Genomic DNA, 21,645 nt, shown 5'->3' with positions numbered 1-21,645 from the left:
TCCCACTATGCCCACAGGGTCTGACAGCACTTTCAGACAGCACTATTAATCCTCCTCGGCAGCGTGGTGCACGATGACCATGACAGAAAAGCTTTCTCTACGTGAGCACCGCCTGGGCGCTGATCGGAGGCGGAGATGGGCAGAGGGGAGGCGGGGAAGCCCTCTGTGCAGTTCGGACACACACAGGCACCGATGCTTTTTTTTTTTCCCCCTCCCTAAGCCACAAATTGGTGCCCATGCATCATCTCGTGCCCTTCAGCACCTTGCAGTTTAAAGCCTGTCTGCAGGCTGCTCCTGTCACGGTATCAGCAGCACAAGGAGTGCCACCAGCACGCCAGCTCCTGCACGCTCTCCCCCAGCATTTCAATGAACCACTTCTGCTGCTCTGGCAGACACAGCGTGCACAGCCCTGCCTTTGCCTGGGTCACTGTTGGTGCTCCCTGCCCATGATCCCACAGCTCACGGCTCCTTCCCACCCCGGCCATGCCTCTGCCTGCCCGCGGCTCCCTCTCTCATTTCCCCCACGGCTGCCAATTCCCTGCCAAGTGATGGTGGAGATAAAGCCACAGCTTGAAGACTTTATTACCCTGGGTACTGAAGTCCAATCTTCCACTACTGCCACCTTCGTTGGCCACCATGAGGGTGGGAAGAGGCTGTCCTGGCATCCTACTGGGAAGGACAAAGCCTCTTCTGCCCTCCAGCAGGCAGCCAGTGACTGTATTAAAGGCTGTATTTCAGGCTTCTTTCTGCCATATCAACGTGGGAATTGATACTTGTGGAAACAAAAGCTTTGTTAATTCCTTAATCTTATCTTCAGTTAAATCCATATGCTGTGCGTATGGCTCATCTGCAGTTTGTGTCAGACCTCCCTTGGGTTACGGCTTTTCAAAGGTCTCAAGTTCTGGGCTGGGGAATCACTTCTAACACAAGGAGCGGCATACTCCTCAAACATTGTTCTTGCAGGAAAACAAGTGAGAACTCTTTGCAGCCTTTCAAGAAATTAAGCTAACTGGTCACAACAGAGCTGTAAAGTTGAGTATTTCCAAGAACTCAGTGTTTAACGTGAAGCTATTCATGCAGCTGGCTTCCTTCTGGTCTTTTGAAATCCTTAAGCTGTGCGTCTCGTGTGAAGTACAGCTGAAAAAAAAAAAAGCTTTACACTTTCATAATCTGCCCCACTGTTCAGTTTTGGAGAAAACTTACTCAAACACAGGGCTGAAAGGAACCATGCTGAATCAGTCTGTCCACTTCCCTGCAACCACAACCATGCGACATGATCAAAACCCACAGGCAAACTCATAAAACCATCCATTCTCTTACATCAAACCCTACACACAGGCTCGTGCTTTCTAATTTTAAGCTTTAATTTTTGGTCTGTCATGTAAAATTACCACTGGAACAGAGGCAACAGTAAGAACACGGGTAATACCCTGGATCCTCATGCTCACACGGATACACAGAGGAAGTGAGCTATGGCCAGTTCTGCAGGAGAACAGGAACACCTTGGGCAGCCAGACCTGAGAGATCTCCTACCTGACCCCAGAGCTTGCAACCTGTCACAGTGCCAAGCATCTGGCCCAGAAACCTTATTTGTTCCAAAACTGCCCAACAGCACCGGCAGAGCTGGCTGCTTCAACACACAGCTAGTCCTTGTCTCTTCCAGATGGTAAAACCCTACAACAGGCTCGGGAACAGGAGCTTGCAGTGTGAGGAGTAAGGCAGGGCAAGACCATCATTGCCCCTTCCATGCCCCAGCAAAACCAGAACGGCTGAAATCAACGTGAGACACTGCAAGGATGCTGAAATCAGAGCTCACAGCAGACATTTTCCCACTACTACAGCTTTTCTATACCACAGCAGGATCTATTCTGAAGAAAGAAAAAAAAAATAAAATCTTCAGTTCTTTGTCTCCACTACTCTTAAAAATATTCTTCTTAAGTAGTTTCACTACTTCAAAATAAGTCCAAAAGTCCAAACCCTTAAAGGGCCAGAAATCCTACTTTGGGATTTCCATGAAGCTGTTTAATATTTAAAGCCAGTTGTAATTTATTCTTACATTCTAAAAATCATGAAGACTTTGAAGTGATCCACTTATATTGATTTAGTATGTAGCCATACTATCACTCATTCTAAATAGCTCTTTTCACTTCTTTGTTTTTACCCCCAACAAATGGATTTTATGAACAAGCCTGTTCACTAAAGTCGTGTACCCTCTCAATCTTCTTGCTGAGATAAAAAAAATTTTTTAATTTTCTCTGATGAGACAAGTTATCTATTGTCCTAATCATCTTCATAACCTCTGTCTACATTCATTCATCTTTTTTTATTACGGTATCTAAACCTCTCCCTACTCTAAATAGAGGCATTATTAATTCTATTTTCCTGTCTTCTGCAGAAGATAAATTGGGTTATACATCTATAATCTTACTGCTGCCTTCACAGACACAGCCAGTCCACAATCACCCTTCTGCTGACCAAGGCATCCAGAGTTGCTGGAGAGCTGGGGTTGTTCAGCCTGTGCCTAAAGGAAAGCTGGGGAGGGATTCTTTGTCAAGGACTGTAGCAACAGAACAAGGAGTCATGGATTTCAACTAAAAGAAGGTAGATTTAGATTAGACAAAAAAATCGAGTCCAACTGCCTGGCCACTTCAGGACTAACCTAAAGTTAGCCTTGTTATTGAGGGCATTGTTCAAACTGCGCCTTGAACACTGACAGGCATGGGGCATTGCTACCATGCTTCCCTCATCTCTCCAGTTCATGAATCCAACCAGTCTGCCACAACACTGCAAGCACTTCTGAAGTGCAGAGCCTGTACATAAATGGGTTCTGTGAGTTTTTTCCTGTCATTAGCACTACAGAAGCGCAATCCTACCAGCACAGACCCCTGGGCATGGCAACAACAACCCTCCCTTCCTCAGACTGCTGTCTCATTTTCCACCACTTGCTTCTAATTATCTCAAAGGTTTTATTCCCGTACGAGAGACTGCTCCACTCAGCTCCACCTGCCCAGACACTGCCACCGTGCTGGGGACACAGGCTTCAGGCAGTGGTGCTGCCCCAGCAGCCAGCAAGCAGCTGAGGGCACCAGTCATACCGGGTGCATCTTTGAGCCTAACCATCACCCATGCAGCTTCCTAAAAGGGATGCAGCTGTCCCCTCTGTGCACCAGATCTCATGCAAGCCTCCTTCTGCAGGAGGAAGCAGCATCATGACATTCAGGTGGCAGTGCTTTTTCTCCTCCAGCACCTCTCAGCTCTGAACTCCAGCTCCTCCGTCAGAGACCATGGGAAGTTTTGGCACAAAGCCTGCATAGTTTCAAAATCAAATGGGGCCAAAAAGTGAAAGGGTCATACTGAAGCTTCCTGTAGCAGTCTTTCCTACCAGTTTCTCACTGTAGTATACAACCACAAATTCAGAAAATTCAATTTTGTAATCCCAAGGACTAAGTACACCTCCCTCACACACTAATATCACTAAGAGCGATGTGAAAATATACACAGATGAACTCGGACTCCCAATAATGAGCAGCAATCAAGCTAGCACCAAAGAATTAAAGTCCTTCGAGACAATGGGGTCTCTTTTGCTGTTGCTTGTTGTTAAATTAAGCCAACTCAATTAGCCCTTTACATTGCAGCCTTCTTATGTTGATCTTTCTTTGGTCTGTCAACCTGGCTCGTCTAAAACTTAAAGCCATTTTCAAGAAATATTTCATCACTGTGCAACTTCAGCTACAAACAAGTAATTAATGCTAATGAGTTTTTTCTTTTTTTGCAGCAGCAGCCACCATTAATACCAGTTGACTGGGTTTCACTGAAGCATAGAAAAGGCTCATGACTGGAAGAATGATAAATGATTTATGAGGAACAACATTTACTAGTGCATATTTTAGAGTAAGCCAGCTCCATAGGCTTTCTTGGAAAAGACCTGTAAGAAAAGCAACAAGGAAAATGATAAAAATCAACACTAGATGTGGGGGAGGAAGTCTGGAATATTTAATCAAAGTCCTTGCATTCTGTTTGTCGCTGTTTACATTTTGCATATTCAAGACATCCAGTTCTAAGTCAATACTCAGCTCTTCCTCCTACAATGCTGTTTTGAATACATCTGAATTTTGCAGAAGGTAATCGACAAGTTTTTGAGACTTAGTTCTGTAACATTTATAGGTGGTAGTCTGTAGGGGGGAAAGTTGCTTCTTAGCCTAAATTGAGCTTTAAATACTCTTCAAAGACTCAGCCCTCCTCCCTCTCTCTCTCCTCTGAATCTCTGCTTGGGAGATTTGATTTCCACATAAGCCCAGTTAATAATTTTTGCTAGAGGAAGCCAGCTAGACAAGCTGAGAAGCTACACAAGTAAACAGGAGCATAAACATTAGAACTAACAGTGAAGGGTAACGGGAACATTTCTACTTGCTATGAAAAATTCTAGTTCAAAAAGCTATCAGATGCATCTCTCTTACCTTGTTTGCGAACATCTTCCACAGCTGCTACCAGCTCCTCCTTAAGGAACTGGCTCTCTTTTGCAATCTTGTCTCCTTTGTCCAGGAAATTCTCTGTTGCTTGTTCAACTGAAGCAGCCAGCACATGGGCCTTCTTAGAGCGCCCTCGTTTTTTATTAGAGGGGCCCTTGTTGCTTGTGTTAACCAATGTTGTAACCTAAGGTTATGAACAGAAGGGGAAAAAAAAATAATTTCAGATGAGAGTAAGGTCACAAGCATTTTTCTGGTTTTAGGCAGCATAGTTGTAATGCTTCCACTACTGTCAGCTCCAAAGGTTAGGCTAGCAAACAAGTGTTTTTCACTTCTCTTTAAACATTACCATGCTTTCTGATTCATTAATGAGCTTTCTAAATTCAGCTAAACTACTTAGAGATCTTTCTTATCAGAAGCAGACCTGAAAATTTCATTTTAGGAATAGAATTCTATTTATATTTTGATGAACTGCAATCTCAATAACAGGCCACAGCTATTTGGCATTACACTAGAAAGAACCAAGTTGAGGATAATTAGGTTGGGACAGTTCTCCAGGCGTAAAAAGACTTAAAACAAGGTTGAAGCCATTAACTACAGAAATCGAGCAACACAATATCCTTTCAGGTCAAAACAGTGAATATTACAGCCAGCCAACTAAATGCAAAGCAAAGAAAGGACCTCAGAGCTGAATCCATCTTATCAGTAAGTTAGTTCAGGTTGATTCAGAGAGGGAAAGCCCATCAGCTGGGAGTTCCTCAGCTGTCCTTGAATGGGAAGCACTTCTATCTGGTAGTCTCTGCTCATCATGTATTACAAATAGTTGCAGCAAGGCAATTTGCTCAGCTTTCCTCTCTGCATTTTATCAGTCTCATCATTCCCAAAATTTGAGATTGCCAGCACCGCCTTTTACGCTACTTGAGGAATGAATTACAGACACTGAACTTGGACAAAAAGGTCCTTTAAACAAGTCTGCTCAGTTAAGTTTGCCAAATTAGGACTATTTCTGTTAAGGAAAGGCTCCATCAGCAACTCTGGCATCAAAGCAACACAGCAGATCACCAACTGCACAGCCAAGCATCTAGAGGGGAACAAATGGCAACTCGCTTCAGAAGTATGGACTGCAACTTGGCAATTACAGGGATGGAAACACTGGAAACAACTTAATCATTTCAGCTCCTGCCCTGCACAGGCTGCGTCCAGTTCATATTGTCAGCTTAAGAACGCCACAGTTCAGGAAAACAACACCAGAAGACATGAGTTAATTCCTGAGTGCACTTCAGAAGGTCTGGAGGAGAAAGGTTCTTGGAAAAAGAATCTTCAAAATGCCCAAAAGGTACAGCTTACACTTACAAGACTCGTTGTAGCCTCCCTATATTCTGTGCATTTCATTGAGCAACAGACACCATGCAGAAATACGCTTTTATTCACAAATCCAGTGAGAAGCGTGGGCAGAATTTCAAAAAAGCATGTATAGCTTGTAAAAGATGTACTGAAACAGTGACAAATGCCATAAAAGCATATTTCTCATGTGGGACCCAGTTAGGAGGGGTTGGTAACCAATATACAACACCAGGCTGCTATAAACGGGTTGCAAGCATTCCTTCACAGGAAACTGCTGCCCCATTGCCTTGAAATTAATAAAACAATCCACTGGGAATTTCACCATTTATCTGAATATCTTTCCGAAGAGAACGATAACCATAGGTAACCTCAAAGAAAACTTATGAGACCTTGCTTCGAACAACCACTAATAGCCTTAATGCAAATGGGATCTGTCAATCCTGAACAAAAGTTTACAAGTGACACAACACAGCCTATTAAAAACAAGTGACAAATAAGCAACATAACGCACAAAAAATAAGTGAGAAAAAAAGAAGTGTGACAGGTAACCGGGCGGTCGGTAACCAGGCTATTAATTGGTTTTTACCTGTGTGACCAGCGGCTCCAGCAGTCTCTCCACCGCCAGTGTTCTGATCTCCAGGCTCTTGGGGTCCCATTTGAAGTTCACGGTGCCGGCAGTGACGGCCGTCATCTCTAGAGGAAGAGAGCTCCATCAGTACTTGGTTTTATCAGCTCCATAGGAACTTATGTGGAAACAACATAGAGCCAGAAGCTATTGAACCCACAGCGAGGCCATTCTATAAGTTAAGCCTATACTGCATATGGCAATATTATTTATCACCAGGTCAGCCAACGCTAAAGAACTGTGATGGCTTGCTGTCACTTACAGGCACTGCATGTATGCTCCGGTTTGGAAGTAAAACCATGCAAACAACAAAACCAAAGAAGCACCCCAATGCCCCAGTACGTGAATCAGAACAGTGAGAGGACAGGTAACACCGGCTCCTGATCAGCGGCCTCCAAGCAATGAGAAAGGGCCTCAGAGGCGAGGTGGGACTGGAGACCTGAAGCTGGAGGTGAAGCACATCACCCCTGCCCACCGCCACCACCCCTGGGGCAGCCAGCTCCTGGCTCCAGCAGCACCCAGCAGCTGCTGGCTTGCCCCAGGGACTCAGCACCACTCAACGTTGGTGCTGCAAATGCTTCAGCAAACAAGGAGCTGGGGACCAGCTCAACTCGCTCATCCCATTCAGCCTCATGAAGTACAGGAGTAAAGGAGCGAATGTAAGGTCAGCCCCACGCAGCCAGAGAATTCAGCTGGTTCACGTTTAGAGGCTCAGATAGCTGTTACACTGCCCCTTAACATTTACATAGGAGGGAGAGAACAGATTGGCATGAAGAGATCTCTTAAAAGCTGTCACTGAGCCCTTCCTTCCCATTGCGCTTTTATGCCAACGTCCCAATGGAACTGCTAAAACGATCATGGAAAAGGTTTAGTGCAATTACTACAACTGTTCTCCTCTTCTCAAGGAAACAGAACCCCGATCACCAGGTTAACACCACAGCACTACATAGCACAGCAGCTAATGCTGGTGATCACAGCCATACCTCCAGTTAGAACAAGCACACAGGACCAGTTCGTGGTACGTCAGACACCACAGATTGAGCTCATCCTGCTTTAGGTTGTCCTCAAAACACAAACCTGGGCTCGGCATTGTCTTGAAACTTGGTGTTTTCAGAAAGCCGGGAAGAGTCATCAATTCTCAACATCTCCTTCCCCCCTCCTCCTAAGCACTCCTGCTAGAGTTGCTTTCAAAGCTTCTCAGCTGGTATTTTTACATCTTGCTCTGGACAGGACACTGCCCGCACAGCATCTCAGAAGACAGACTGCTCTGACAGCACCCGGTGTCCCCGAGCTGCCAGGCGAGCACAGCAGCCCGCTATTTTTAAGCAGGAGGCAAAGCGCTAATTTCGGTGCCCAACCATGTTTACAACACACACACCAACAACCAAGTGTTTTACAGCAGCACGGGCAGTTACACAGCAGCAGCAGCATGCACACGGATGGTTAATTCCCATTCAAAGCAAAATCTCCAGCACCCGAGAAGCTCAGAGCAAGGCAGCAGGAGGTCAGGGCCAAGCATCACCTGGCTGCAGCCAGCAGCGCCTTCGGCAGGTGTCTGACACCAAGGAGGTGACACCAAGGAGGCGACACAAGTGATAAAACACTCGCTATGATACCAAAACAAATCTTTGCCCTGAGAAGTGTCCACACAGTCACGTAGCGAAGCACAGCTCTGCAAGGCGCAGGGCAGGAGCACCCACCTCACCTGCACAAACCTCTCCACTCCCTCCGTGCCCCAAGCGCCTACACTGCTGCAGGGAATGCAAGCTTTAAAAGCTGAAAGCTTGGAGAAGGGGAATAAGGAGAGGCCGATGTTAGCGTGTGAAATACTCCTGATGGTTTTAAAGCAAAAAGCTGGAAGGCACAGACGAAGGGCCGAGCTGCGACACCTCCCTGCCATGGCAGGGGGAGAGGGCTCCCTCCTCCTCCTCACCCCAACAACAGCGAGTCCCAGGCAGGGACTCACAAGGTCACTGGCCTCATCTCCCCCTTTCTGTTCTGCTGCTCCAGCTCTGCACCAGCTCGTGCCAGGGCCCAGATGTGCCGATGCTGGCACCAGGCGAGCAGCACGGCTGGCGTGGGAAGAGCAGCAGGCTGCAATGCGACCTCAGCACAACGTCAGGAACCACGGGCTCAGGCTCTCCAAAACCCTGCACGTCCACGCTGCTCCCCAAGGTCAGTGACAGCAAGCTCTCCTCCCTCCACAAAGGTAAGTTTTTCAGGTGCCAGCCTGTAAAAATGCATTCAGAAACCCCCCTCTGCCCACACACATCCCCCTGCCCTGAGCGAGGCATGTCACTGTTTTACTCCCTCCTGGTTAGCTGGTTGTGAATGCTGCCTACGTAAATAGCCAAGACAAATATGCTGAAAGCCTTTATGGTTTCTGAGATACATACCCAGGACTCTGGAAAGCCCATTAGCTTTCCAGGTAAAAGCTGTTTCTGTATGTTTAATGCTGTTATGCCTCTTTCAGAAACAAAGCGCAGGGCTGGAGGTAACAGCAAGAAGATACATTAATTGTATTAGGAGGATAATGAAGGCAATTCATCTGAAAACAAGTTCGTATGACGGCTCACGAATTGGCCAAAAGTAATGGTCCATAAAACCACTTAGTATGAACTTTATTGAAGTTTATCTTAAAAACATGGCTTGGTACCAACTACACCGTTTGGCAGCTACAGCTCGGGTACCACTCGCACGCTGCAGTAGATACGAAGCTTTAAATACTTGCAAAGAACACAGCAAAAGATGAGAGCCTTCAAATACGTGCGTGAAGTGGGTGGTTTGGGGGGATAAAGGGACAGCTGCCAGGGGCAAGTGAAAGCAGGGCTGTACACCTGAGATGGGGAAGCTGCGATTTGGTGGCACTTCTTGTGCCCCTTGGATCCCCCTAGGCTAACATCCAGCACACAGCGCCAGCGGACGGGGTCGCAGTGCAAAGGCTGTGATGTCTAACGGAGATGAAGATCCCCTGGAAGCCAGACACTGCTGCAGGCCAGTGCAGCGCCTCTCGGAGCTGGGACAGCCCAAGGGCTGCGGAGGAGCCTCTCTGTGCCACAGACTTACCAGGAGCAGGACATACCCCAAGCAGAACTCTCAAGGACAAAGCACTGCGTGCTACGAAGCAGAAAAGCATGAGCAACACTCAGTCTGAAGCACTGGAATATACAGAAAGACGTCACCGCACAAGAAGCCGCGCTTGCCCTGCCCGTGGTTCCAGAAGCAGCAGGGAAGCTGCTGCCGAACCGCCGCTCATCCTCCCACAGCCCTCCAGGAGCTCATTCCCGGCTTCACATCCCACCCGCTCTGTGCTGGCAGAGCTCTGCCCATGGCTGAGCGATTAACCAGATGGGGAAGAACTGATTTGGCTGGAGGGAAAGAAATCCATTTCTGCAGGGCGGGACGCGCTGCCCATCTGGCTCACCGCACTGCCACAAGCACTGCCAGCAGAAGCAGCCACGGGGCGAGAAGACAGCTACAAAGACGTTCAGGGGGACACGGTGCGAGGCTGGGTGCTGAAAAAACACCATCAAGAGGGGCTGGGAGGGCATTCCTGCTCCCTGCTCATTTCAGCCTCAGACACGAGGCCACGAGGTTAAACCACGCTCGCAGCCCGGAGGCTGCCCGCAAACCCTCCAGGCCGTTCCAGCGGTCCTGACGGTGCTCGGTGTTTCTGTAGGTGCCCCGCAGTAACGCACTTCATCCTCCTGGTTCTGGCATGCACACAAGGCCACGACAGGTGGGGGAAGATCTGGAGCTTAAGGAAGCCACTTTCAAAGCTCCCTGCTGCTTCCAGAAATTTCAGTTCCCAGCCAAACAGTATCTCTGCAAGAGCCATCCCTGGATACCTCACCCCCTGCCTCCTCCAGCAAATCAACAGTTCAAGCTGAAGAACAGGTTCCCGTTACACTCCCAACTTCGAGCACACACTGTTGGGGTACAGACCCTCCTTTCCCTGCCATAAACCTGCCCCAGCCTCCTGCAGTGAACTGTAATGCTCTTGGGGTAGCCCAGCCCATGCACATGACCTCGCTGCGCTGCCTGCAGGGCACGGGGCTGCACAGCATGGGTGGAGGTGAGCCGTGCTGTGCCATGCCGTGCCATGCCGTGCCACCCAGCTGCACCCATGACAGTGCCCAGCCCTGGTCAGGAGAGGCTGTGGCACGGCCAGCAGCAGCTCACCCTGGCTGAAGGACGCCGTGCACACGCTGAAGGCCCACGGAGCTCTGGGAGCACAGCTAGAGGTGGCAGCGCTTTCCAGAACCACTAATTGGAGGCTTTAAGACTAACTACAGGTGCTTACTGCCAGAATAGTGGCATGCAAACCATTTCTGTTCTTTGGCAAGGGCAAGAACGAAGGCACCCAAGGCTGACAAAGGAGCCGTCCTCCAACAGCGAGCTCTGTGCACTGACACAATCGCAGCACCAGGGCAAGGTGTGTACGGTCGGGGTTTCCATCCAGGCTGGGCTCCCAAATGCACCTGGGGGCAGAGCTGGCCCTGTCTCAGGCAGCACTGAGCTAGCAGGGCCGACCTGCGCTGCACCAGGCCATCCCCCGGCCTCCTGGGCTCTGCACCACAGCAAACCTCTCCCACCGGGCAGCCGCAGCCCTAACCACGGGGCTCCCCTGCTGCAGGGCAAGCCCTACCACCTTCTGCTGTCGGCAGCAAACAAGTTGGCCTCTCCCTAAGCCTCTCACCCATCATCTTCTACCAGTCCTCAAATTTCAGCTACCCTGACACGGAGCTTCCCGAAGCCTTACTGAGCTGAAGCACACCGCCCTTCTCTTCAGGAAGACAGCTTTCCACCCATGGTCTGAGGAACGCAGCGGGGTCAATGCTGGGCCAAGCACAACAGCCTGCGTGCTGAACTTGAGCATTATGCTGTTCAAAAAACAAACAAGAGTATTGCATGAGTAGTTTTGACAGTATTTTGTCTGTACCTGGGATACCTGGGAGTTCACTCTCCATTCTCGCTCCCTGTCTGCCACCCTAGCTCCCCATTTTGTGCAGCTGATCGTGCCCAGGCCCAGCAACATGCACTCCAGCACATTGTTTTGTGGCTTAGTTCTTCCTCTCCTATTTCCCTATGCAGTCACAGTCATTCTGAATTATATCCTCTCCTCTAGTGTGCTCGCAGAGTCTCTCTGGATATTCTGCACGATGCAGCGTGATTATCCCTTGTTCCATCACCCAAGTCATAAGCCTGGCACAGGGCGGGGTTCGTGACAACCCAGCTTCATCCTCCAGCCAGAAGGCCAGCCACGCTCCTCCACTCCCAAAGGAATTCTTCTGGTTGGTTTCATTACCCAAGCACCGAACCCATCCCCTAATCAGCACGCCTGCCTCCTTCCACACCTAACGCAGCGCTCCTCTCAGAGGAGGAATCGCTGCTGGCCAGGGCTGTTGGGCACACATGGGGCTTTCCAAGGAGGTTTTAAGTGGTTTTGATTGAAGCTGTTTATTTAAAGCCAAGCATACACGACTAAGAGCAGACAGCCATCCTCTAACATAACAATCTCAAAGTCCTTCTGCTCAGCTACCAAATCGTTCTCTCCACCACAAATGCAGTGAAGTTTTTACCTCTACAGAGAGCTCTAGTACTGGGATTTCACCACCTGAGATACGACCACAAACTATAGATGCTGTGCTGACTGCTCCTTAATTATTAAACTGTTTCCATCACTTGAATGTACTCAACCCCGTGACAAGTTTTTGCACAGGCAGCAGTAACCAGCCAAGTGGGAGGAGGAAATCTCCCTTTGGGTAAGCCTGCATCTCGTCAGTGCCCCTGGGGGCATGGTGCCCACCCGCAGCCACCCCCAGCACCTTTCTGCAGGTACCCCTGGTACCACCATGCAGGAGGCCAGTAGGGAGCCACCTGAAGCCACCAGCCAGCACCCAGACGTGCACCTTCACGTAGCTGCTGCTGCAGCAAGTCTCTAAGTAGCTTGCATTAAAAAAGAAGGAAAAAAATAAAGGAATATGTTCTGTAAGAGCAGGTTTTCACACCTGCAATTTCCTCTGGCTATCGTTAAGAAGATAGAACCAACCTCACCAGCCTTCCTGGGACCACAGCAATGACTGCACAGCTCCAAATGAACTTTTTTTGGAGCAGTAACTGCTAGCAGCAGCCTCCCGCCTTCCTTACGTAAGCGTTAGGCTTTGATTGTTCTGTTCTGGCATCATTATCTTGCCTCAAAGGAGCTGGAATGGCGGAGCAAGCCAAATCACAGCAAGCACGGGCAATTACTGGTTTTTTCATGCCACATTAAGGCTTCAAGTCATGGCTGATATCCTTACAGGATGCAAGAACCAAACTCGTGCTTGTGCCTGCTTAACTGTCCAGATGGATACGGCTGTACGGCCCAACAAGCTTCCCATTTATTTCTGTATGGCTTGTGGCTTCCAAAATACACCTAGGAGTCTAACTACACACAAATAAAACTGATGAGGTATCGGGCACTGCTCTACAAGGCACACAGGCTTCTCCTTAGCGCAAGGATCTCTGTTATAACCAAGATTTATTTTCACATTCTAGCTGCAAAACTTTACCTTTGGGGAAGGGAGACACCACAGCCTGCGCAGGGAGCTATCAGCGTTCCCAGTAAGCCCACTCATTCCATCTTCAGGAAAATACTGGTGCCATTTATGCCAGAACATGCAATACCAACACCCAGAAGACACCTTCCAAAATCAGCACAAGTAATCACCAGGTTTTTAACCCATGCATTTCAGCTGCTCTTTGGATCGGGACTGCAGCCAGCCAGAAGGGCCATGCACCCGCAGCTTCAGAGAGGAGCAGCATCTCTTGCTAACTCAGCTCTGCAGCAAAAGCAATCTCACCCCCCCAACCCCAGCCCTCTCGCCACCACTCTCCCTAGATTTAAGCTTGTGCTGACAGCACCTGCAGACAGGACAAGCAGACCCAGCTGGAGTGGGGATGTCAGAGCCCGGGTGAGAGCCGTACATCTGCGGGACCACTTCAGTGCCGCTCCTGAGAGCCCTCTTCCCACCCCTGAAGCTCAAATCCCTGGGGAAGTAAGGCTTCCCTAAGCCATTAATGGCAGAAGAGCTGCCTGCCACTTACAGTATGAATTTCAGACCCTAGGGGAGCCGCAGGAGCTGGAGATGTAATAGCTAGGCTGGGGCTACAGAGCACACCGCCGCGAAGCCCAGGCCGTGCCAGCACAGGTTCCCATTACCGATGTAAGTTAGCAGTGAGTGAACGTGAGGAAAAAGGGACAACCTTGTGGCACAAATCAATTTGTTAAAAGGGTTCCTCAAAGTTTGTAATAAATTGACCTACTTTATCAGTTGGCACAACAATTTGCCAGTTCTGCAAAATTAATTCTTGTTTAGCTTGCAAAAAAAAACAAAACAAAAAAAAAAAAAACACACACACAATTGCTAGCAATAAAAGGCAAACAAACCCGGGGTATTTTCATTCGGATCTTCTTCAGCTCTCCATCTGCAACAAAAGTGCAGTTTAAGCTGTGGAATCAGAAATAACCAGGACCTGACCCCACTCCAACCACATTTCTATTCCCAAATGGATGCGCTGTTATGCAATACCCTTCCGTGCTTTCAGCTGACCCCATCTCCTACATCTGGGCTTTCATTAACAGTTATGGAACTGCAGTATGCAAATACGGGGGCTGTTGGAGCTGACACTCATGTTTTGAAAGAAGAGAAATGAGACTCTTCTAATTAGAGGTTTGATAAAAGAATTTGCTTAAACATGGACAAAATGGACAGTCTATACTGAGAGAGAGTAAACACGATACTCTTCTCAATTGCACCACCAGCACAGAAGCAACTGAAGACCACGGAGCAAGAACTCACCATCATGTTACAGAAGTGAGAAAGCATTTCCTCCACTGCCTTTTCCATTTGCATAAGCTACTGAGAGAGCAGCAGCCACTAAAGCAAAGAAGAACGTGAGCTTAAAGATTCCTCAAAAGTACAATGCTTTCTCAAGTTTCAACCAAGTCATTTAGAATTTCTTTCCCAGGCCTTCGCTTTCATTCAGGAACACTCATCTAAGAAGTGACAAAGCAATTAGTGGGGGGAAAAATACAGAATAAAATCCAGAAGTGATAATGCCCAGAAATTCTCTTTATGCACACGGCAACCTTCAATAACATCTTTTCACTATAAAGAAGGAATTAGTTATGTGGGAATAAGAATTGCACCATCATTGCACGCCTCCAGACAACTCTCAACTTGCAGCTCCACCAACACATGCTGCTGGTTAAGAAGGAAGGAAAAACAGAAAAACAAACCCCAGGATGAAGAGCGAACATGAATGTAATACACAAGTGTTGTTTGGATGAGCTAAGTGTCTTTTAACTGACTGCAATTATCTGGAGGAATAAGTACGGGAGGATGCTCTAACAAACACCTTCTCCTCTCCCCACCAGCCTGGAACAAAGCCAAAGACACTGCCAACGTGGAGGGGATGGACCAACAGCAGCTTCACAGCTTCTCCAGAAGAGCAAATCAGGTAGTAATAATTAAAAAAACCTGTTGTAATTAATTTTTGGATGCACACCGCAGCTGTCTGCAAAGCCACAGCCAGACCCACCAGGCACGAAGTCGCTGTGAGTACGCAGCGCTCTGCCCGGACAGGAGCCTCTGACGTCGCTGCCTTAACGTGTGGATGGCCAGTGAAAGCAGCTTTTGGAATTAAAAATAATAATAATAAATCTCATTAATCCACCCACATTTCCAAAAACAGGAGGAAGGAACTGGAAGGTTTGAGAGGAAGGAGTCATTGCTTGATGGTTTTTGCTGGGGGAGAAAAAGAGAGGGAGGGTTAATCTGCTAACAGCGATTTACTGAGTTAAAAAAGGAGTTACAGCCTGCTTAAAGAAACTTTTCTCTCTGTCTCCTCACCTCCAAGAGGAGGAAACAAGACACAGCTCCTGTCCTGTCCCACCGCCTTTCCACCAGCACTCGGGTTCTGCTGAACTCTGCACCCTTCACTGATAGCCACTGACTTGCCAGACCCACGACGATGTTCTGTTAAACACAACCAAACTATCCCTGCAAACTCAGTAAAATGGCTTAAACCACCTGATGGAAGAGTACTGATACACACAGACAAGAAAGGAACTTTTGTCCCCCCAGCCCTTTCAGGCTATAGGATTTTTAACCCCGTACAACTAGCTTGCATTACTCTGTTTCACTACAAATAAGCCTTCCAGCTTTTTTCTTTTTTGCTGGTGTTTTTTGCATTGAATTTCATTGCTTTTCTCCCTAATCCCAGCTGAAAGTGAAGACAAAAATAAAAAAAACGATTATACTGCTTTCTTCAGTGTATTAGTACAAAATTAGAGCACTTTGAGGACTCCAGCAGCAGTGGAAGTGCCCTGGACCAACAAGTAATGGCTAAGCCCACTGCCCTAGGAGCACTCCCCACAGCTCTGCTCTTAGGGCACGTTGCTTAATGTGAGTTCGGAAACATGTTTCCAGTTGTAACAGCAGAGATTCGTAATAAAACACATTTTCCAAGTGGCAGTAACTATAAACCAATACTTCATAGAGAAATTTCAGCCATTTTCACATGACCAAACCAGGTGATGGCTTTTTGCTCTCCCAGAAAATCCAGCATGTTCCTCCTTTGTATCAAGCCTTTCAACTCCCAGCCAGGTTTGTGGATTTGAAAGAAGTTAAGTCACTGAACTGTGCCTTTTGGAAACAATGACCTTTTCTTACGTTGTACTTCCTCCTTTTATTGCTTGCTTGTTCCCCTCCCGTTTCGGGTGTTACACACTCCCACCGCCCAAGAAAGAGACAGAGAGGGATACGGAGACAAGAAGCTGAACGATTGTGAAAGGTGGCCAGGGTCAGAAGTTCTGAACGGGGCCACCACCTACGAGCATCCACCAGAGCTCCGAGGCATCACATGGAGCCACTAGCGTGACACAGAAGGCATGGGACTGCATGGGACTGACCCTGGGGTTCCTGCCCTATCCCCTCCTTCTGGTGGTGTTACCTGGCAGCCTGGCAGAGGACCCGTAATTTCAGACCTCACCAAGGACCAGGCGACGGGCACAGAGCTGATGGGACCCATCCAACCAAGGCCTCCCCGCAGCCAGGGGCGTGCGGGCAGGACGGGAAGCTGGGCGGGCATCTCAGCCGCGCTCATCACATCACACCAAGCGCCCCGCTCACCACCTCCAGCTCCTTGTTCTGACTTCTCATCCTTTAAATACATTATTTCAATGCTAAGATGCTTCGGCTCAGACACCTGGACACCAGGTACTGCTGGAAACGAACTGTTCCTCCACACTGACAAATCACACGTGAAGCCCGTACGGAGCTCGTCACCTCCACGCATACCCGCAAATGTTATTTTATGAATTATCCAAGATCCCAAGCATCTCCTCGACATTGAGCAATGAGACTCGCTAGGTCTCCGAGTCATGCCAGAGGAAATTAGTTTTACAAGCATACATTACAATGACACATTTGCAAGCAGGATGGTACAGGACAGGCAGCTTGTACATCTCCATTAGCTGCATTTATGCAGCAGAGACCCGCGTGCACCTTCCCGCGTCTGTCAGCACACAGCCAGCTCCGTCCTCTGCTGCTCGACAACGCTGCCTCTGAATACAATTATTATTCTAGTCAATAAAAAAAATTACCTTTCTATGGCTCCAGCTGAAAATCTCAAGAGCACTTTGCAAAGATGAATACTGACTTGCCCAGTGCTACGCAGGTTAAACACCATTTTATAGGCACACAGCTCAGCCTTGTTTACATGAAAAATTAAGCTGACCCTTCTGGGTATGCGAAGCTATATTGCTAGCGTAGCCTTTGTGCAGACTATTTAAGTGGATCTCGTAGGCAGAGTTTGTATCACCCAGGAAAAAAGACAGGACATGAAAAATCCTCCCTTAAAGCCTTAGAGCTGCTTTACCACCTGTGAAAGCACCCAAAATAAACTGAACGAACAAAAACTTCGAACCCTTGAGGGGGTGGGAAAGGCGGTACAAGGGCAAGGGTTAAAAAAACGTTCCTGGTAGCACCACTTCTTTTTACTTCTGACTCCTTTATTAATTGAAAGGAAGCAAATCTGCTATTTCCCTGAACACCCTCTCAATCTGGTGCTGCACAGCAGCAAGGACAGAAGTGTCTGACCCAAGCTTTCTCATCTCCAGAAAAAAAAAATAAAACCTTCTTCTCCCGATCCTTCATCGGCTCTCCACAAGCCCTCTAATTTCAGTCTCTTTTTCTTAAAATAGCTGTTGAAGGCTGCTCCAGAGCAGGGAGCACCAATGGGCTCTCAGCACTCCAGACCTAACTTACACCAACATCTCATTTGCTCCCTGGCATCAGCTCCCGCTGACCAGAAAGCTTTCTGAAGCACCAGCAGCAAAGCATTGCTCTGCTCCCTAACAAGGCAGGGACAGCTTAGAAAACTGGATGTAGTTGGGAAAAAACACACAGAACTAAATCTGTATCTCATTAGCAGCAGCAAAACCCTACCTGCCACGCTGCTGCCACTGCTCTAGCTTATTTGCTCGCCCCCTCGGAAACATTAAGGAATTTAACTCACTCCTAGATCATCACGTACATCAACACTCCTCCTCTTTGTGTCATTTAATATATTAAAACAGCCCTGCTGGGGAGCTGGTGGGCATCCAGTTTGGTTCAATGTTCTCACTGCTGTTCCACTCCACCTTGGTAAGTTATCCCCGTTAGTTAGAACTGCCCCCAAGCTTGCTTTTCCCATTCGTAGCTGCCTGATTTAAAGAAAACATTTCAAAATATACTCTGAGTTTAGATGATTAATCAAGTAGCTGTCTTATAAATTAGAAAAATGATAAGAGAATTAAGGCGATGTCAAGGGCCTAGCGGAGAACCTCCCTTTGCAAACTGGGGTAGTTTAGATCTGAATACCGAATAATTTCCATCACTTCACACAGCACAGAAAAAAGGTTGCTCCCCTTTGATTCCACCAGAGCTGTTTATAAACATCTGTGAAAGGACCAGCAGATGTTTCACATGGTGCAGCTGGGATTAACTATCAAAAATATGTAATCATGCTCAGATAAAAGGTAGCTGGCTCTTTAAAAAGAACAGTCGAGGAGGAATTATGAATCATATTTGAGTATCAGATTTGCTAGTAGGAGAGTGCTATAGTAAGCCATTACGCACAGGAAAACAGAGTCACGCCCATTGTCACCCTGACTGGAAGCCGATGAGTCGCAGGTTTTCAGGAGAAAGATCCCTTTCGCAGCTGCAGTCACTGCATGCCTGCTGCGACTCCTTTACCTCAAAGAAAAACCTCACTGCATCTACTCCTACCTGCCACCGTTGCTTCCCAGTGCCACAGGTCACCCTCAGTGCTCAGCTTTTCTGTTTACTTCCTCCAGCAAGGGTGCTGGTACATGGCTTTGTGCGTACTTTTTATTTTCAGTCTCACACGCTGGATTAAAATAGTATGGAGCTAAAAGTAGTAATTATCAAACATCTGCACTTTCTGTGAAGCTGCAATTCTGTTCAACCAATGCACGAGCTACAAGCTCACTGAGCGGAGCTATTCCGGATTAGCTATAAAGCTAAATTAGGGTGAATTCCCAGAAGTAATAAAGAACCCAAATCCTCAAGGTTATATACATTAACGTTCCACAACACGAGACTCGGAGCAATTTCCAATTACGGCAAGATAGCAGAAAACAGTAACAGCCATTCAAGGCTGTGCTGGGTGACTTTGTCTCAGTCTGGTATGGTCCCAACAAAATAACAGTCACTCCTCTTTCATTCACCACGTTTCCTCTGGCGTCCAGCAATGCCGAGAGATGCCAGCAGGACTGAAGCTGACACAACACAGCAAGTGCCCTGACAGGATGGCACGGCCTCCTACGTCCTCACCCCAGGCTGACCTCGCTATCCATCTATGACGAGTAGATTGCTTTGGCCGTTAAATGCTTGTGAGCTTAACTAATTCTCTCCGTAAAAAAAAAGAAGTTTAGAAATCAAATCGTAACATTAGACACAAGTTCAGTGCGGGTCTGACTTTCCACTGAAGCCTATTTCCAGCCCATAAACATTTCTACTTATGTGGATTCTTTTGCAAGATCAGTTTCTCCATCTCACAGCTGCAGAAGGAAGATATTCATGCCACTGAAAACACACAAATTAATTTGCTATTACATCTTTCAATTCACTTTATCAGACCCACGGAAGCCCTGTGAAGAAGCTGTACATTAACGTTTGCCATTACACGTCAGACCCTGGAAACGCTGATGTTTCACAAAGCTGGAGGATGTACCGAGACCTAAATATATGCTTCAGTATTTTAAAGTCAGGGCAGGATTTCTAATCTCTGCCCGCTGCGCTCCCCCCTGCCACCTTGGGTAAACTTTTAATCTCGGATGCGGAGGCCTATTATTAGAGCTGGCTGAAAAAACATGAACGACTGAAGGCACGTTGTTTGTTATGGACAAGGTTGGGGCAAAGCATTTTAAAAACAAAAACTAAGTCATTGTCTGTTTCTCCTGAGAAAAGTCAAAGGCATTTCCTTCCAAAACGGCTTCTCTGTGAATAGCAAACTGTTAATGACTCAACATCAAACAATGCCCTCTTTAAACAAGAAGTTTCAATTCGGCAAGCAGAAACAACTCTCACCAAACGCTTAAGGCGGCCCTAGCACGCAAAGACCCAGCGTTTTGGGCCATAAACTGGGCTTTCAGTCCATCTCAGAGCAGGCCGGAGCTGAGGAGCCCCAGCCTTTCCTGGGCTGGCCGTGGAGGCTGTGTGCTGGGAGCAAGGCGCTGCCAGCAGGGCCTCTCCCACCGCCCCCGCTTCCCCGCAGGAAAAACGCAGGAAACAAGGAACCGGAGCGAGCCCCGGGAACACCTTTCACAAAAACACAAAGGGAAAAGGGAAAATAAAGGGGGGGAGGCGAGGGGAAGCAACACAGACCCCGGCTTAGCCCAACCCAGCCGCCCCCGGTGAGTCTGGGTGCTGCAAGCAGGATTTGGGCGCTCGCAGCCCGCGTGGGACAACACAGCTCCGGCAGGGGACACAGCCCAGGGGGGGGAGACCCAAGGAGCCCCCCAGCTCCCTGCTAAACCCCAAAGCCACACAGCTCCTGGGGGCTCCCAGCCCGAGGCACCGTGGGGCGGGCAGGGGTAGGAGCAGGCCGGTCCATCCCAATGGGCCGGGGTAAATGGGGCCGGGAGCCTTTTGGGGCACGAGCAGCAGGACAAAACTTGTGGCCTGCAGAGGAGCTCCGCACTTCTGCCGCACGCTGCCGGGCCGGAGCTGGGCAAACAAAGTTGTGCTGAGGGGAGCTGCCGGCCCGGGCTGTGCTCGGAGCACGGGGGCACGGGCACGGGCACATTATGGCCTCGGGGGGGCCGCCCACAGAGGCATCGCCCCCACCACCCACCCGAGCCCACCCCACGGCGCCCCCCACCCTCCCCAGGGCCGAAACCTTTTCCCCACCCCTCCCCAGCCACCGAAACTCGCCCAGAGTTGGCCGAAACCCCAGCCCCTGCCGAGCCCACACGCCCCAAAGCGCGGCCCCAGAGCCAGGCCCGGGCGGCGCCCCAGGCCCCAGCCCGCTCCCGGAGCCCACCCCCGGGGTCCGGACCCCGAGGGGGCACCCGAGGAGCCCCCCGCGAAGGGAGCCGCGGGCACGGAGCGATCCCAAAACGCCCCCCCCGTACCCAACTCCCCCCCCCTCCGGCCCGGCCAAAAGTTTCCAAGCGGCCCCAAGGCGGCGAGGGGCGGCCCCGAGAGTTACCGGGGAGCTGGCGGAGGGCCCCGGCCGCTCTCTACTCGCTGCTGCCCGGCCCCCGGCCGCTTTGTCCCGGCCGCCGCCCGCTGCCGTCCCGCGGAGGCTCTGGGCTCTTCCGGCGCCTCCCGCCGCCGCTCCCCGCCCCGCGCCGCCCGGCCCGGCCCGGCCGCTCCCCGCGGCGCCGCCCCCGCAGCGCCCGCGGCCAGGTGAGGGCTGGGGGCGGCCCGGCCGCCGGGCCCATGGTGGTCGCAGTGCACCCCGCGGCTCCCCTCGGCCCTTCCCCGGGGGTCCGGGCCCGCAGCAGGGCCTGCTTCAGGCTGGCTGGGCTGGGTCCCGAGGTGGGATGGAAGTTTGCAGTGGGAACTCCTCGTGGGGATGGAAAATGGCCGTGGTGGTGAGCGGCTCAGGCACTGCGCTGGGAAACACCACCAAGGCGAACCGCCACCCGACACA

General features: G+C 49.4%; 1 protein-coding gene across 1 annotated transcript in view; it reads right to left on the bottom strand.

Moving 5' to 3' along the window:
• Window positions 1-21,325, bottom strand: part of CTNNA1 (catenin alpha 1) — a 112,367-nt gene extending 91,042 nt beyond the window's left edge. Inside the window, exons 1-3 of the mRNA XM_084295530.1 lie at window positions 21,199-21,325; window positions 6,397-6,503; window positions 4,458-4,653 (exon numbers count right to left, since the gene is read on the bottom strand). Of these exons, the coding sequence (XP_084151656.1) occupies window positions 4,458-4,653; window positions 6,397-6,501 (301 nt within the window). The 5' untranslated portion in view covers window positions 6,502-6,503; window positions 21,199-21,325. The remainder of the gene's footprint in view (window positions 1-4,457; window positions 4,654-6,396; window positions 6,504-21,198) is intronic.
• Between the last annotated feature and the right edge of the window lie 320 nt (window positions 21,326-21,645).

The sequence above is a fragment of the Netta rufina genome, assembly GCF_964035555.1.
Source record: "Netta rufina genome assembly, chromosome: 14".
NCBI classification, from domain to species: Eukaryota; Metazoa; Chordata; class Aves; order Anseriformes; family Anatidae; genus Netta; species Netta rufina.
The sequence above is the reverse complement of the archived record's forward strand: the minus strand, read 5'-3'. Positions and strand labels throughout refer to the sequence as shown.